The sequence below is a fragment of the Talpa occidentalis genome, unplaced genomic scaffold (assembly GCF_014898055.3).
Source record: "Talpa occidentalis isolate TD23 unplaced genomic scaffold, MPIMG_talOcc4v2.1 talOcc4.3, whole genome shotgun sequence".
In the NCBI taxonomy this organism is placed as follows: domain Eukaryota; kingdom Metazoa; phylum Chordata; class Mammalia; order Eulipotyphla; family Talpidae; genus Talpa; species Talpa occidentalis.
The window spans coordinates 119,507,670-119,524,077 of record NW_023603184.1 but is presented as its reverse complement, the minus strand read 5'-3'; the positions used below and the strand labels follow the sequence as shown (position 1 = coordinate 119,524,077).

General features: G+C 33.5%; 1 protein-coding gene across 2 annotated transcripts in view; it reads left to right on the top strand.

Moving 5' to 3' along the window:
• DNAH7 (dynein axonemal heavy chain 7) overlaps positions 1 to 16,408 on the top strand; it is a 224,034-nt gene that overhangs the window by 165,805 nt on the left and 41,821 nt on the right. For both annotated transcript variants that reach the window (XM_037523738.1, XM_037523737.1), the window contains exons 50-54: positions 5,799 to 5,932; positions 7,056 to 7,391; positions 11,294 to 11,420; positions 12,856 to 13,050; positions 14,411 to 14,503. In XM_037523738.1, the coding sequence (XP_037379635.1) occupies positions 5,799 to 5,932; positions 7,056 to 7,391; positions 11,294 to 11,420; positions 12,856 to 13,050; positions 14,411 to 14,503 (885 nt within the window). The remainder of the gene's footprint in view (positions 1 to 5,798; positions 5,933 to 7,055; positions 7,392 to 11,293; positions 11,421 to 12,855; positions 13,051 to 14,410; positions 14,504 to 16,408) is intronic.

Here is a 16,408-nt window from a genome sequence, read left to right as displayed (position 1 = left end):
ATGTTTTCTTCTCAAGTCATAAGAAAAACAGGTCTTCTTGAGAAAAAAGGAATTTTGACCTTTTCTAGCATTTCCTGAAATTGCTATAATAATTTCCAAATGTTGCTGTTGTGTGTTCATGTAAGTAATAAAAACCTTCAATATATAGTGGAGGGGGGGAAGACCCTGATTATCTAATTTCTATTATTGGTATTTTTAGATTTTTTTTCAAACATGGTCATATGTTAATTTTCGGAATTAGAATTCAGGGACAGAACTCCATTCTTCTTTCTCAGAAACAGGAAACTGCTATCTGATTTTATGTAATTACTCAAAAGAACTTTTTTTTGAGTAATCATCATTCTTTTAAAATTCCTTTGAAGAGTAAAGTTACTTTGAAGTTTAAGGGAGTGACTAGACTGACATGAGACCTTGATCTGCAACTGAGTTCTTGGAGGTTATCCTGTTTTTTGCTCTCAATTCTAAGCCTTAGTTGGCACTGGAGAAATTATGGGATGAGTAAATGAGTGAAGGAGGAACAAAGAAATTGATAGCTTTTATTTACAGAAACTGGCAAGAAATGACATTAAGAGATATTCTTTCAACTTTTGTCTCCTTTTTAAAAAATATTTTTTATTGAGGTAATGTTGGTTTATAACACTGAATATGATTTAGTGATATAGGTTCACACCTCTTCAGATATGTTATCATGCCATGCCTACCATCAAAGCACCTATAATCCTCTTCCATAGCCAAGATTTATCCAGGGAATTTAAATACTATCCATTATTGGAATTATTTAAATTAATGTAGGCATCTCTCCTCAGAGAGGCAGAAAAAGCACTAAGATGACATAATTTATTAATATTACCTCCAAGATAAATAAGCCCCTTGCTCTGAATAGGTTTACTTAGCAAATAACACATAGGTAAAGTGACTGTATTTTATGACTGAGGAAATGGGGTGTCCTAGGAACACAGTTTAGACTGGACACTCAGTAATAGCAGGAAGATTGGGGAAAGTAGGATGAAACTGAGTTTTTCACAGTTTTTTCACAGTTTTTAAAGACTCCTGTCTTTAAATAATTAAAATACAATATGTTATTTAAACAACTAAGTATTAGATGTTATTCTATGTACCTATTAGGTGAGTATCCTATAATAGTTAATAACTGGATTCTAGAGCCAGACTATAGTGGGTCAAATCCCAGCTCTGTCACTTGGCAGCTGTATAATTTTGGCCATGTTATTTAGAATCTGTGCCTCAATTCTCTAGCCTGTAAAATGAAAATAATAAGTGTACATCTATTAGTAATATTAAGACTAAATTGATCTATGTACAATGTTTAGAATAAGACCTGATACATAATGTTATAATAGTGGTGACTATTAGTTTTAAATATAAGTTATAATTATTTAAATATATTTTAAATATAAGTGAGATAGAATAAAGCATAAAAGAAAATGATAGATCCCCAAAGTTGTGTTGCAAATTTTTTAAAATAAATAGCATGGAAAAAGTTTTTTACTTTTTAGAAAAATATATGAAAATACCACATATCAATGCCATAAATAATTCTTGGTTCACTAATAACTAGTTTGACTTGAAGCTATAAACTGCTTTGGAGAGGAAACTGATCTGTGATTTGGTATTGAAATCCTTAAGATCCCTAGAGTGTCTTGTTGCTTCATTATTTTTAATTGCTGGGATTGATTAAAAAGGGATTAAGAAACATAGTGAGGCAGTTGCTTGCTTTCATTTACAAATTAAAAATACTTCCTCTTGATCCTATTTTTAAGATCTTTTATGTACCTTTTGCTTTCAAAAGCACCCATGGGATATCATGCTGTTATAATAGTTTTGAATCTAAATGAAAATAAAATTATGAGACTATTTGTATGATTTTAAACATTTATTTGTGAGCAAATGGCTAGATTTGCAAAATCTTGATCTATAAAGATACAACATTAACGAAAATGAGTGAATACATCTTTGTGTATGAATACAATGAGGTAAAAATTGTAAAATATGCATTTTGCTAAGCATATTACTATGGTTTTGGAATTAAAGCAAAGGTAACCTGTGCACTTGGTTTCTCAAGCCAATAGGAAAAAAAAATCTCTCAAAGCTTTAATTATGATTTTCCCCTGAATAAATGCCAAAGCAGTCGATAATTACATAACAACATTTAATGAGTTTTTCAAATTGCTCAATTTTAAGAATTGCTTATTATCTCATCTAAATTTATGATTATGCCCATGTAATCTGTACTGAGTGGCATCCAAGGTCCCCTTGGGGCAGTGAGGGGAAAGAGTTTAACCCACAGGAAGCCACGGTGGAGAGGAGCTTGCATATGATAGAGGAAGGAGTTGCCTTCCTAGGGGCATTGCAAAAAGCTGTTTGCACTTGCTGATCACAGGAAGGAAATTTTCTTCCAAAAATTAAATTTCTGTTTTTCTACATAGGGAATATTCTCTTCTTAGGGAAGGTGGAGGAATGCCAGGTTTCCCACTCAGCAACCAGAACTGAGAATACATGGATGAAAAGACAAAGATCAAAATAGAACATCAGTAAGAGCAGTACCTATTTTCAGTTAGGAAGAAAGGAGAACCTTTGTGCCAGGGCAATGCCGTTTATAAACTAACCAAAACCATCAAAGGTGCAGAAGGATTCCTTGGGATCAGAAAAAATAACATTTTTGACCCTGCCTTTTTACAGAAGGATTCATTGGGATAAGAAAAAGTAACATTTTTGACCCTGCCTTTTTATTTATTTATTTGTTTGTTTGTTTATTTATTTATTTATTTTAAAGATTTATTTATTTATACAAGAACTTGGATACAGGTCAGAAGTGCGGGAGGGTGAGAGAATTCACCAGAGCGGAGAACAGAACAGGCAGATGGAGCGAAGACACTGCTGAGGGGAGCAGCGGGCGAGGCAGGAGAGGTCTGCTATGCCATGTGGGGTTCTCCCTGGCCAGCGGGGAATCGAACCTGCACTTCAGAGGCTGAGGACAGCTTCGCAGCGGGGCACTCAACTGCTGCGCCACCGGGGAGGTGCTGACCCTGTCTTTTTAATAACCGTCTCATGACTAGGCAAATATTGATGGTCCTTAAGAGGAAGAGTAGGGGCTGTTTTCACAGTTGTGCAGTTTATATAGAACACAAGGGTAGGGGTGAGCTGGGCTGCCATCCAGCCTTTGTTCAATGCCTGTGTGTGAGGAGTGGAGTATGTTTTCTAATGCATACAAGGTGGTCCATAAACTTGTGAGTTTTGGGAAGGACAGAACTTGAAAACAAGAAGGACAAGGACGTGTGCAATGGAGGTAGCCCTTCCTATAAACTGTGTGTATTAGGTTTGGGTTAATTATAACCTGACTGTAGTTTGTCCATTGGGTTATTTTGTTTTTTCTCTACTAATTCTCCTGCTTTAAAGTTCTAATCTTTTTAAAAAAAAACTTACATTTGGGTATGTGAAAAATGACAATTTTTATTACCTGCTCTAATCCCACTAAGTCATAATTTAAGAGCTCCATAAAATTTCAATAAAACTGTCAGTAACATACAGAGTTCAGTGGTGACTTAGAATGGTAGTTCCTATAAAGGAATCTCTTCTTAAGAGAATAATAAAAAAATGAAGCAAATATTGAGTCACTTCTTATGGTTTATGTTGTTTGCTAAAATTTCTGTGGTATTTTTTTAAGGGTGAGACACTAGCATTTCTAATACTGATAGCCGCGAGTTTTGAATTCTCAGATACACAGGATAGAAAATATTTATATTCAATTATCTTTAGTCTATGAAATAAACTCCATGCATTCTGCCCCACACCCTCCAGTGCTGGGATAGTGAATTACTTCTGTTCCCCTAAACATGTTTGCCTTCCTCAGCTTCTTTGCCTTTGCTTGTGCTCTTTCCTTCTCCCAGGGCAAACATTCTCAACCCTAGCTGTGCATTAAAGTTTTCTGGGGAGCTTTTAAAATTTCCAATACCCAGACCACACTGTAGACCAATTAAATCAGACTCTCCAGACATGGAACCTAGACACCAAAGATTTTTAAACACTGCAGGTAATTCTAATAATCAGCTGAAGTTGAAATCTTGGCCTGTTATGTTACCTTTTTTCTCTTGCCTAATTTCTAATCATCTTATAAATTTTAGCTCAGGTGTTCTTGACCTTCCAAGCTGGGTTAGATAGGTGACCTTCTTTTGGGTTACCATAGTATCATGTGCTTACCACTATCAGTCCTTATTAGGTGCTTTTTGCTCTTGTTTCCCTAACTAGACTAAAGCTCTTTAAGGCCAGGGGTCGATAGCTTATTCTTCTTTGTAACCTGATTTATAGTAGCTATTATTTTATATGGAATACCTTGGAGAGATAATCAGCAAATGCCTAAAATTTTAGGAAACAGACTTTGTAGAAAGCAGCTGTGTGAATAGGAAGCATTGCCATTCTGATTGTCAATTCAGTAAGTGTGTAAGGAGCACCAAGAAATAGAGCCATGGAGTCAAATAACTGACTAGAATTATTTCACTTGGTCCACTAGACAGGTGACTAAACCCATGCTTACATAGAGTGTAATGTGTACCCTAAGGAATTAGAACCCCTGAGGAAGTACAGGAGGTAAACTGCAGTAGGGCTGGGGGTTGAATACATTGTTTGGAAATGTGTCCAAGAGGAGGTATGCAAAAAACAGGGATGGGAGCAGATTGAGGAGGACTAAAAAATGAAATGAGGTGGTGGAATCAGAAAGCATATGTAAATCATATTTCAATAAATATATTTAGAGGATGCAAAGAAAGATTGTTTCATAGTTGGAGTAGATTGTGGAAGCAAGAGAATGATTTATTTGCTTTTTGAAAAGAGATAATTACTTTCCAACTCATGGAAAGAACCAGGAGAGGGGGAATTTTTAAGATATAGGTAACATAGAGAGACCTGTCTATATGAGGCATTAAGAATAGGGATGAAACATGTGTTAATACTTTGCATCTTAATAGCTACCATTGAATGTACTTGCCTTAGTTCATAATAGAGGCTGATTATCATATTGTAACATGATTATACTAGTAAAATTGTGCCATATTATTATGTTATATTTTAATATGTAATGATCATATCAAATATTTATGCTTTATTCATGACTATCATAGTATTCTTTTGTATCTATTTTTGTAAGATTTTCTTTACTTTTTGACACCACTAGAATCCTTTAGCTAGCTAGCCAATATGAAAGATAGCTACCAAACTGATTCTAATTGATTTGGGAGTTAGAGTTGTCAGGAATAAAAATTTGAAACAAAAATAAATTGACTGCTGAACAGAACCCTTTGAAGTATTACATTAATAATTATGAGGAATTTTTTTTGAAGATTTATTTATTTATTTATACAAGCACTGGGTACAGTCAGAAGCACGGGAGGGCGAGAGAATTCATCAGAGTCAGAGCGGGGAGCAGAGCAGGCAGACTGACGAAGTACACTGCTGAGGGGAGCAGCGGGCGGTAGGAGAGATCTGCGCGCCATGTGGGACCCTCACCCGGTGGCCGGGGATTGAACCGGTGCTGCAGAGGCTGTGAGCAGCTTCGCATCCCAGGGTTCAACCGCTGCACCACCGGGGAGACCCTACTTATGAGGAATTTTAATGGGTTTTTTAATCCACCAATCAAAGTTGCCTAGCATTGAGTCATATAAATTCTACTTTTCACACATACTGCTATAGCAGTATAGTCTATTTTAAGGTCAAAACTTGAAGCATACAAGTAGAGACTTTCTCAATAGAAATAATGATGGAAGTTTTGTATATTTTTTCACTTATAGGTAACATTATTAAACTTCATGATAACTTTTGAGGGACTGCAAGATCAGCTTTTGGGAATTGTGGTGGCACGAGAAAGGCCGGACCTCGAAGAAGAAAAACAAGCCTTGATATTACAAGGAGCTGAAAACAAAAGGTCTAAAACATCACAGAATCTTATTTCACGATCACTTAGCGTGAATTAAATTATATTTTAAAGATCCAGTTTGTAGATTTAATAAATACATTGAAAATTTAAGAGGAAAAGTTATGGCTTTATAGTGCTTTTATGTAAATTTGGAAAATTGCATTACAGAGTATATTTTTATATGCAGATTCTCCCCTCCCCCAAATTATGTTTGAGGTAAACTGAGTTTATATCTTTGTATCTCTTTGTATCTACTCCAGATTTTATAGGTTCAAATAGCTGCTTTTACACCCTGCCCGCAACTATTGCCCAAACAATCCTGCACCACGTTCCATTGGGCCCCTTCCCTCCTGCAGTCCCACCCCAGCACCCTCCCTATCTGGTTGCCTCAGTTTTGAAATCAGATATTAAGTGTTTATTATTGGTTTGGTTTTGACTGACTCTTTGTTTTGTTTCTCTATATTCCTCATATAATTGAAAATTTTACCCTGTATTTGCTTTCTTCTTCTGACTTATTTTGCTTAGCATTATCCTTTTTTCATTTACCATTATCTCCACTTCGTCCATGTTGCCACAAATGGCAGCAGCTTAGGTGCTGGAAGAACTAGAAGGCCTGACGCAAGTCAAGGCATTTAATTCTGTTAGGTGTATTTTCGACTATGTAACCTAGTCTTAGTACAAATGTTTTAGCATTTATTATGTAACTGAAATTACCTGTTTTCACTAGAGCACAATTTGAATGGATATGGTACATCCCTCTTTCTGCTCACAATATTTATATCATGGATAAAAAAGCTAGTGCTCTATAAGTCATGAAAATTTTCAGAAAATAAATGGAGTGATACTTTCTATTCATTGAGATACTTGATGGCAAAGTAGATTGGCTTACCATCTCCCTCTCTAGTTACCACATAAATGATCATTAGAAGGAGAAGTGGAGCAGAAAGGCCTGTCTTTGTGACATTTTGCAAGATAAGAAATTTAATTATACAACATCACCATTATAGATATTTGTCACAAAGTGATGCATTTCTTTAGGTTTTCAAGCCCTTTGTTTCTTATGAAAGAACGTACACGTGAAGTGATTTTAAATGATTTCTTTTTCTTCTGAGAAAATTGTGTTTTATTCCAGGCAGTTAAAAGAAATAGAAGACAAGATTTTAGAAGTTCTTTCATCTTCGGAAGGCAATATATTAGAAGATGAAACTGCTATTAAGATATTATCTTCCTCCAAGGCTTTGGCTAATGAGATTTCTCAAAAGCAAGAAGTAGCTGAAATGACAGAGAAAAAGATTGATAACACCCGCATGGGCTATCGGCCTATTGCCATCCATTCCACCATCCTGTTTTTTTCTATTGCTGATTTAGCTAACATTGAGCCCATGTACCAATACTCACTGACCTGGTTTATTAACCTTTTCATCCTGTCTATTGAAAATTCAGAGAAATCTGAAGTTTTATCAAGTAGGTATGTAAAAGAAATACTAATTAATACTAACTAGTGCATGAACATCAAATAGTAGTTGGTAACTTTGTCTTATAATAGTGAGCATTACAGCCATAGAACTAAAAGGAACTTCAGTAGTCATCATAGCAGAAATAAATTGGATTGTTAGCAACTGAATAAATGTGAGCATATTCAATTTGTCAGAAAATTGTTATAAACATATAGGATTATAATGTATTTCTAAAATGAGGAAATGTTTACTTCTGTTTATCATTTACAAATTATATGTATTGCTGGAATTGTTGGTTAGTACAACCATTAAAAGAGCAGAATCTTACCCTTTGTAAACTTGCATTCTAAAGTCACATTTTGATATACACATATATAAAATTTATGAAGTAATGAGATTTAAAAAAAAACCTGTTGTGATTATTTGTGTTACTCTTATTTACATAAAATTCCAAATTCATTGCAGGCTATTTCATGAGTAATAGATAATAGATTTTAAAACTTAATAGACAGGCTATGAATAGAATTTCTTTTTATTTGTTACCAGTAAGATAGTTTGGAATTAAAACATGTTTTTAGTAGAGTATAATGTGAAATTACTTCTTGAACAAAGAAAATAATTTGTAGCAAACTTTGCCCTTTATCACTATATTGCTCAGCAGGAAGCTACATACTTCACTTTCTTGAACTGTTCATGTCCATGAAGAAAACTCAACTTAGTATTTATCACTCACAGTTAAGAATTATTTTTTCAGAAATCCAAAATGCTAATCTCCCAAAATCTGAATTTAATTCATTTATCATGGTAGAATTTTGCTTAATTTTAGACTGAGTGATTTTTACTTACTATCATTCATTATTTTATAAGCTTGAATATGAGACTAATAAAGGTGCAAGACCGACACTTGGCTTAATGAACAATTTTTCAGATTCCACCCACAAGAAAAAGGAGAAAAGGGGAAAGGGTATCTTTAGGAAAGAAATACATAAGTTTAAGGTTTGGAGTTTAAAGTTTGCCATTATATATGATTTCCAAAAATATTATATTATTTCTCTATTTCTTCCAGTTACTGAAATTTCTGGTTTAGCAAGACTACTGCAATACCAAAACCAAAATTTTAAGTGACCTTTTTTAGAAAAGTTCTCAGGCATTTATTTGCATTGTTAGTTAATTGTATAAGCATGTCTTTTTTCACAGGAGATTCTGAGTTCCATTAAGCACTATTTTTTTTTAATATTCCCAGTATTTATCACAGTGTTCATCACATGGATGCACACAGTAAATTATGTTCTGCTTTTCACTCCAGTTCCTAATTTCTAACTTGGTTAAAACAATAATCACCATAATATTATCATCTTAACTGGTTTAATCAAGATATTTGCTGGAGTCTAGAATAGGAAATATATTCGCTTTGCCAGTTAGACATATTTGTACAAGATTTAAAAACTGGAACAATTTTATGCTTTAAAAATGATTATTGTCTCATTTGTAATCTTTGTACTCTCATGTTATTATCAGATTAGAAATCATTCACAGATAAGACATCTGTTTTTTCAAATCTGTGGTACAGTCCTTAATGGTTTATAGAAAATCGGTCTTTTACCCAGATGTGAAATTTCAATGAAATCTAGAAAGCAAAATAGGTTTTTTCTTTTTCGTTAAACTCTTTGAATTTTTAATAATGAGTTGTCAGAAAAGTTATGATGTATTTTTTTCTTTGAAAAACAAAAAAATTGCATCCTGACTTTTCTCACTACCCAATACATAAATCATATTCATGGGTAGGGTGATCCTAAAAGTGTAATTCTAGAACCAAAGAATAAATGGAAAAAATTGTACTTGAAAACTTTTGAGTTTTGACTATACATACAGAAATATGCAGAAACTAAAAACATATACTCAAGAAATTCATAAGCGAGACAACTGTGTAACACCCAGATCAAAGTACAAAACATTGTCTACATCCCAGAAGTCCCCCGTTGTCCCCCTTCTAGTCACTAACCTCCTTCCCCTCAGGTTTTCACTGTCCTGACTTCTAAATACATAGATTAGTTTTGCCTGTTTCAGGACTGCATATAAACAGAGTCACACAGTATGTGTTCTTTTGTTTCTGGCATCTTGCCTTCTCCATTATGTTTATGCAGTTCATATTGTTGTGTGTAATGATATGGTTTATCAATTCTCATTGCTAACTAGTATTCCATTGTACTAGTATATTATAACTGGGGAAGTATGATGGAAAACAAAATCTTTTCTCAGCCCAGAAATTTTCTCCACAAAAGTTGGAGAGAAAGAAAAACAGTTCTCTTGTTGAATAGGCACTACCAGAATGTAATGCACATCACAGATAATCCACTAAAAAACTGAAAGAGCTCTCATCCAAACTGAGGTGACCAGCTACATTAGCAAATAGACTTTATCTGGAAGAAAAACAAACTTATCTTTGTGACAGAAAGTTGCTTACAACTTGCAGTCAGGTACCGCTCCATTAGACACACGAATGTTCTTTTATTACTCTTTTGTGCACCAGCTTGGAGAATGACCATTTTTATCCTTTTTCACTGAAGAGATTATTAAAATACTGGTATTTTTATCAGTGAGATTAAACTACAATTTCTAACGTGATTGGCTCACTTTCCCTTCAGTCTCTCCCTGTATAAGAGGAAATTTGTCTTAAAGGAAATAGAATGTTTTTTTATTTTAGGAAAAAACGAGGTCTAAATCACTCTATTAATTGTGTGGCTACAAATGAGACAAACTCCTAGTGTGAAAAGACCACTTATTAGCATAAAAATGGGTACAGGAATAGTATGATTGTTTTAATTCTTTAAAGAATTTTACTATATTTTAGCAACTAGTTTCAAAGTCATCTTTACCAAGCCTTTTCCAAACTTCTCAGCTAGAGTTAAAGTACATCAATATTTGTAATTCTCTTTATGGGGATGCTGACAAGGGGAAAAATAGAAATAACAGGTCAGAAAAACTTAGAGCTACGATAATTGATAAACTGGGACATCAGTTGGGAAATATCCAGGATCTGGTTTTGCTAATGGATTTTATATCTAGACACATTAAAAAACTAATATAATTGTGTTTAATCATAAACTATGTTCATTTTTCCTTCAGACAAATTGATCTGCCTCCATAGTTTGGGCCATTAGTCTCTATCAATTAATTTGCTCTCTGCAAATATTTTTTGACAATTGTTTGTTTCTACTTTAACTATTATAAGTTAGGTAATAAAAATATTTTTAAATGTTTCAATAATTTTCCCTTATGATATAATGGAGTTAAAATGCTTAAAGTGTAGCATTAATTTTAAGAATTATTAGTACAGATCGCAATTTAGCACTTACCAGAAAGTTGTAAGTAGTAAATATTATGATTTTTCATATTTCCATATTTTGTCTACCTATAAATAAAAAATAATTTATCAAGCTTTATAATTTTTCCAGCTTTGATGGATTTATGACCAGAGTAGCATACCACTAAATTTAATTTTAATTTAATAAAGAAACTATTAATTTTAGTCTTTAATACATAACAGAATATTTGAAAATATTTTTGGAATAAAGATATCAAATTATATCCAAAGAAATATTTTATAGTTAAAAATATATCTTTAAATGCAATAGATTAATGTGCCATGCATTGAATCTTTTCTTTTCCAAAAGGAAGGCTAAGTTTAAAAAAATCAATTGACAATAAAATGTAATTCTACTGAAGTGTTTCTACATCGTGTAGCTCTCAACTTGGTGCACCCAGTTAATGAGGATCCTTGATCGTTTGGGGGTAATTGACCAGAAAGCTTATTAGAAGAACATACATCTAAATGGTTATAATATGTTATCTTAAGAACATTATTTTTAAGTATAATGCATTTTTATTTACTTTTCTTTCTGTTGATCCTTAGGCTTCACATTCTCAAGGATTACTTCACCTATTCCCTCTATGTTAATGTCTGCCGCTCACTCTTTGAAAAAGATAAGCTACTATTTTCCTTTTGTCTAACTGTAAATCTGCTGCTGCATAAACATGTGGTTAGTACTATTTTAATTAACATTCATTGATTCATTACTTTACTAATGTATGGGAATATATATGAAAGGGTTTTCAAATAGTTTATTATAATTTCTCTTATAGTTAAGGGGAAACATCACAACTAGACTGAATTTCAGAGGTGAAAAATAAATTAGCAGAGTTCATTATATGAGTTTCTGTGAGAATCTCTTATATGTGCATGTAAATTTGTTTCATATGGTGATATGTTTACAGTAAATAAGTGTATAGGGCCTCCCTGGTGGTGCAAGGGGTTAAGCATAGCACTCTGAAGCAATCCACAGCCTCTGCAGCACGAGTTCGATCCCCAGACAGGGAGCATCCCACATGGTGCAGCAGACCTCTCCCGACTTGCCCGCTGCTCCCCTCAGCATCATACCTTGGTCGATCTGCCTGTTCTGTTACCCACTCTCTCTGGTGAATCCTCTCACCCCCCTGCACCTCTGGCCTGTATCGCCAGCTCTTGTATGCATAAATAAATCTTTTAAAAAATAGTGTATAAATGTTAATGTTTACAAGAACTTGTGCAAATCAGTGAAGTCTAACCATTGGGGCTTAATGACACCATTTATAAATTTTTACTTCAGATCATTAATTTAAAATATCAGAAACACTTTAACAATGTAAGAGTAGTGTTGCCTTAATTCACTATTTTACATACTTGTGCATTTAAGATTTATTGATTTCATATGGTGATGTATTGGTTGATTTCTGAAGAAGTAAATGTCTGAGTCCTAAAAAAAAAAATTGAACAATGACTCATTAAGTAAAATAACTGAAATCATGGTGGTTTAATGACATTCTCTTTTCCCACAACAGATCTCTAACAGTCATTTTGGAAAAAAACACGTTCAAGTTTAATATATTCAAATTTTTATGCTTAGATTAGTAATTCTGAATGAAAAGTATTTAAAATAACTAAGTGGAACTCTTTTGAAAACTGGTTATAATTGATACTTTGGTTTCTTACTAGTAAATAAGAGCTATAACAGTACCTATTGAATCTCATAGAAATCATACCTTAAACTTGAAAATCAGTATAGTTTTTAAGGTTTTAAATGTACTATGGGGCCTCCCCTGTGGCGCAGCGGTGGTTGAGCACTGCGTTGCGAAGCTGCCCACAGCCTCTGCAGCGCCGGTTCAATCCCTGCTGCTCCCCGGCCACCGGAGGAGGGTCCCACATGGCATGCAGACCTCTCCTGCCGCCCGCTGCTCCCCCCAGCAGTGTACTTCAGTCTGCCTGCTCTGCTCCCCTCTCTGGCTCTGGTGAATTCTCTCACCCTTCCGCGATTCTGACTATACCCAGTGCTTGTATAAATAAATAAAAATAAATCTTTATAAATAAATAAATAAATAAATGTACTATGTACATGATGAACTAATTTCTGACTCTTCATGCTACTTTATTTTCCAAAGGTTAATAAAAGTGAGTGGAGATTTCTGCTAACGGGAGGCATCGGACTTGATAATCCTCATGCCAACCCCTGTCCATGGCTTCCTCAAAAATCCTGGGATGAAATATGTCGATTAGATGATTTGCCTGCCTTTAAAACCATCCGTAGGGAGTTTATACACTTAAGGGATGGATGGAAAAAAGTATATGATAGTCTGGTACGTTATTAACCATCTTGGTTGTCTGAAGTTTAAGTAGAGAAACTGTTAAATAATTTATTCTTATTTTTGAATAAAAACAAGATTTAAATAAATTTTAAACAATTGGTCAAATGTTAACATCGAAATTTCAATTTATATTGTCTCTACCTTCTAAGTCACTGTTTCTGTTTGAACTATTCAAATTCCTTGAAATGTGTGGAAATGCAAACAAGTGACATGGTTCTTAAAATAAATTATTTTTTAATATTCTTGCCAGGTATTTATTTCAAGTTAGATTTTGCTTCTCTTTACTTATACACAATTTCAAACATTCTTTTTCTGAAAGTTACAAAAATTGGGAATAGCAATAATTCCCATACATTGTTGTTACCACAAAAAAAAAAGCTTGACCAGAAAAAATTTCAAAAAGAAAAAAAAAAAACAAAAAGACATTGAATACAATGTCTTCCTTTTATATTCAGTGTTTAGTTCTGCAAATAGTTGGCAAGAGTAGATGGTAGGTTTTTTGAAATGTATTATTTGGAGAAATAACAAGAAAAAAGTTCCATATGTTTATTTGTATTTTTCATAATTAGGATCATTTTGTCTATTGATTAGTATTCATATTCACATTAACCTACTTATTTCATGACCTAGTTTTGATTCCTTTATGGTATTTAAATTTTTCCTTTCTTATTTCAGAACTTTACCCTAACCTAATAAATTTACATTAACATTTTGATTTAATTATTATTTTATTAAAGTAATTTATTTACAATACTGTATAGGTTTCGGGTGAACAATTTCTCACTTCAGCAACTGTATATATCACACTACACTCTTCACCAAATGTCTAGTCACCATCCACCACCAACCAATCAACTGCCTCCACCCTGTTCCACCCATCCCCTCTTCCCCTCTGGGAACCATCATTTTCTTGTTCGAGTCTAAGGTCTTATTTTTGTTTCTTCATTTGTTTTGCTTTTTTATATTTTATAAATAGTGAATAATACGGTATTTTTCTTCTTCTGACTTAGTATATTTAACATAATCCCCTCAAGATTCATCCATGTGTAACAAATGGTAACATTTCAACTTTTTATGACTAATATTCCATAGTGTGAGTTGTGTGTGTGTGTGTGTGTGTGTGAGTTTATGAGGGGTGGGTGGGGAGAGAGAGAGAGAGAGAAATCTCCTTGTCAGGCACTAGGTTTGTTTCCATATCTTGGCTGTTGTGAATTGTGCTGTATACATTAGCATTATTGATTTAATTTAGTCATTTTTGTTTTCTTAATAAACTGATTTATATGTCAAAAATAATGTTCTTTTTAGACCCATCTTCCAAAATAATATTGAATTATATCCATTGTCATTTTAGGAGCCACATCATGAAGTTTTCCCTGATGATTGGGAAGATAAAACAAATGACTTTCAAAGAATGCTTGTTATCCGTTGTTTGAGGCCAGACAAGGTAAATTCTACTTTGAAAGCAGTTCAGTGATTCTAGTCCCTCCTCTCTTCACAGTTCAGCTAAATATGCACTCATAGGGGAGATAAGAGGAATCTGGGAGAAACAACCCCACTTCTGTCTAATGTAGCCATTTTTCAAAAAGTGTGTATGCTTATTAAAACCATACAAAATTAGTAATTGACCACATTATATTTTATAGTTTCATTTATTTTTATTCTTCCTTTCAACTTTTTCTTCTCTAATGCCTTACGATCTATTCCTTTACCTGCATTATATCAATTTAATTTCTTAGTATGATAAAACTAGTCAACATTGATTTCGTATACCAAAATTTTGGGGTCCTCAAAAACTATCCTTATGTGTTGTCCTCTGTTGTTGGAAAGGTAGTAGAATATTGTTTTTAAGATATTAATCATTGCTACGTAAAAATGAAAATATAAAGTGTTAGTTTTAATGTCTTTAAATAATAAAATATATCATCAATAAATCAGCTGACCTCTCCTGTCAGAAAGTTTTATTACTCACCAACATCCTCATTTGTATTTTTGCATTCAGTTTCTTAAAAAAACTATTCATTTAAGTACAATGACCCAAATCCACAAAGATATTAATATACTCTGAAAAAATATAGATCTAAATATGTTGGGGAAAAAATTGAAAGAATATCATAATTGTCCTTTGTTACTACTCAAATGAAAGTGATAATTATTTCAAAACTTACTGTATTAACAATTTGAGCTGCTAAGGAATACAAGGCAGTACTTCCATCTTAAAAAAGCAGAATAGAGGTGATGAAAGTGATATATTTTAATGCTTTTAAATACATCACTGAGTATGTGGGGCAGAGTAATTCTTTCCTCTATAAGTTATAGCTTGTTGAATGATCATGTGTAATTCTTGTTTGACATGGCAGTGTGCTCCTAGCCAGAGATAAAGCATCCATTAAGCACTGTGCCTAGTGTCCACACTTCTTTTAGGGGTCTATGAAAATTAATTAATTTCTTTTAAATCAGAAAATATAATCCAGCCTGTATTAAATTTGTTTTTTTTCCAAAACAATTTTAAAATATAAATTTTAGATTTTTTTTTTAAATTTTTTTTATTTTAGGGGCCTATAAAATGCTCAGCACATGAATATCCAAATTCTACTCTAATCTTAGATTTTGGAGTAATTTCAGTTGTTTAGGAATCATTAAACTGCTGAAACATTTCCCCCTTTGGCAACTTTTTGAAAAATAAATCTCCATTAGAACAAGTAATGTTAAGCCTGAGGAGTTTTCACTTCAGGTATTAACTATGGAAGAATAGGAAATGCTTCAAACTCTTACCTACTACAACTTCCTTCTTTAAAACCTTTTATTAAGTTTTTCAATTTTTTTACTTTTTTTTTCAAAGCTAAAGGCATACTAAAAGGACTCTGCATATACCATTGACATTCCTCCCAGAATATTTGAAAAACAAAGAAATTCCTATTCATGTTTTAAGTTTAATTAGAAGTCATTAATGAACTATTTCTTAAGTATAGCAGTTAAATCTGTAAATATCTTTCCCGCAGTTTAATGGTTTTTAGGAAGCTGACATTATATGACAAATTGAGTAAGGTGAACTTAATAGATATTTACAGATTGTTCTGATGGGATTTTGGATAACTAGGCAAAACCAGGAAGGGACCAGAGATTCCAGGGTGGGCCCAATCTCCATCTCTTTACACTCAGGTCTGTGCTCCACTCCCTAGAACAGTCTGATCCTGCTTGGGTCTCATGCCTTGTGATAAGGCACTGGTGCTGAAGGGTCATGACCTCTACAGCTGGGTTAATGGTCATGTTATTTCCCTCTACCCCAACCTCCTTGTGAGTCAGGTTCTGGTCTTGGGGCACCTCCTTTCCAGTCTTTCTATTCTTGTCC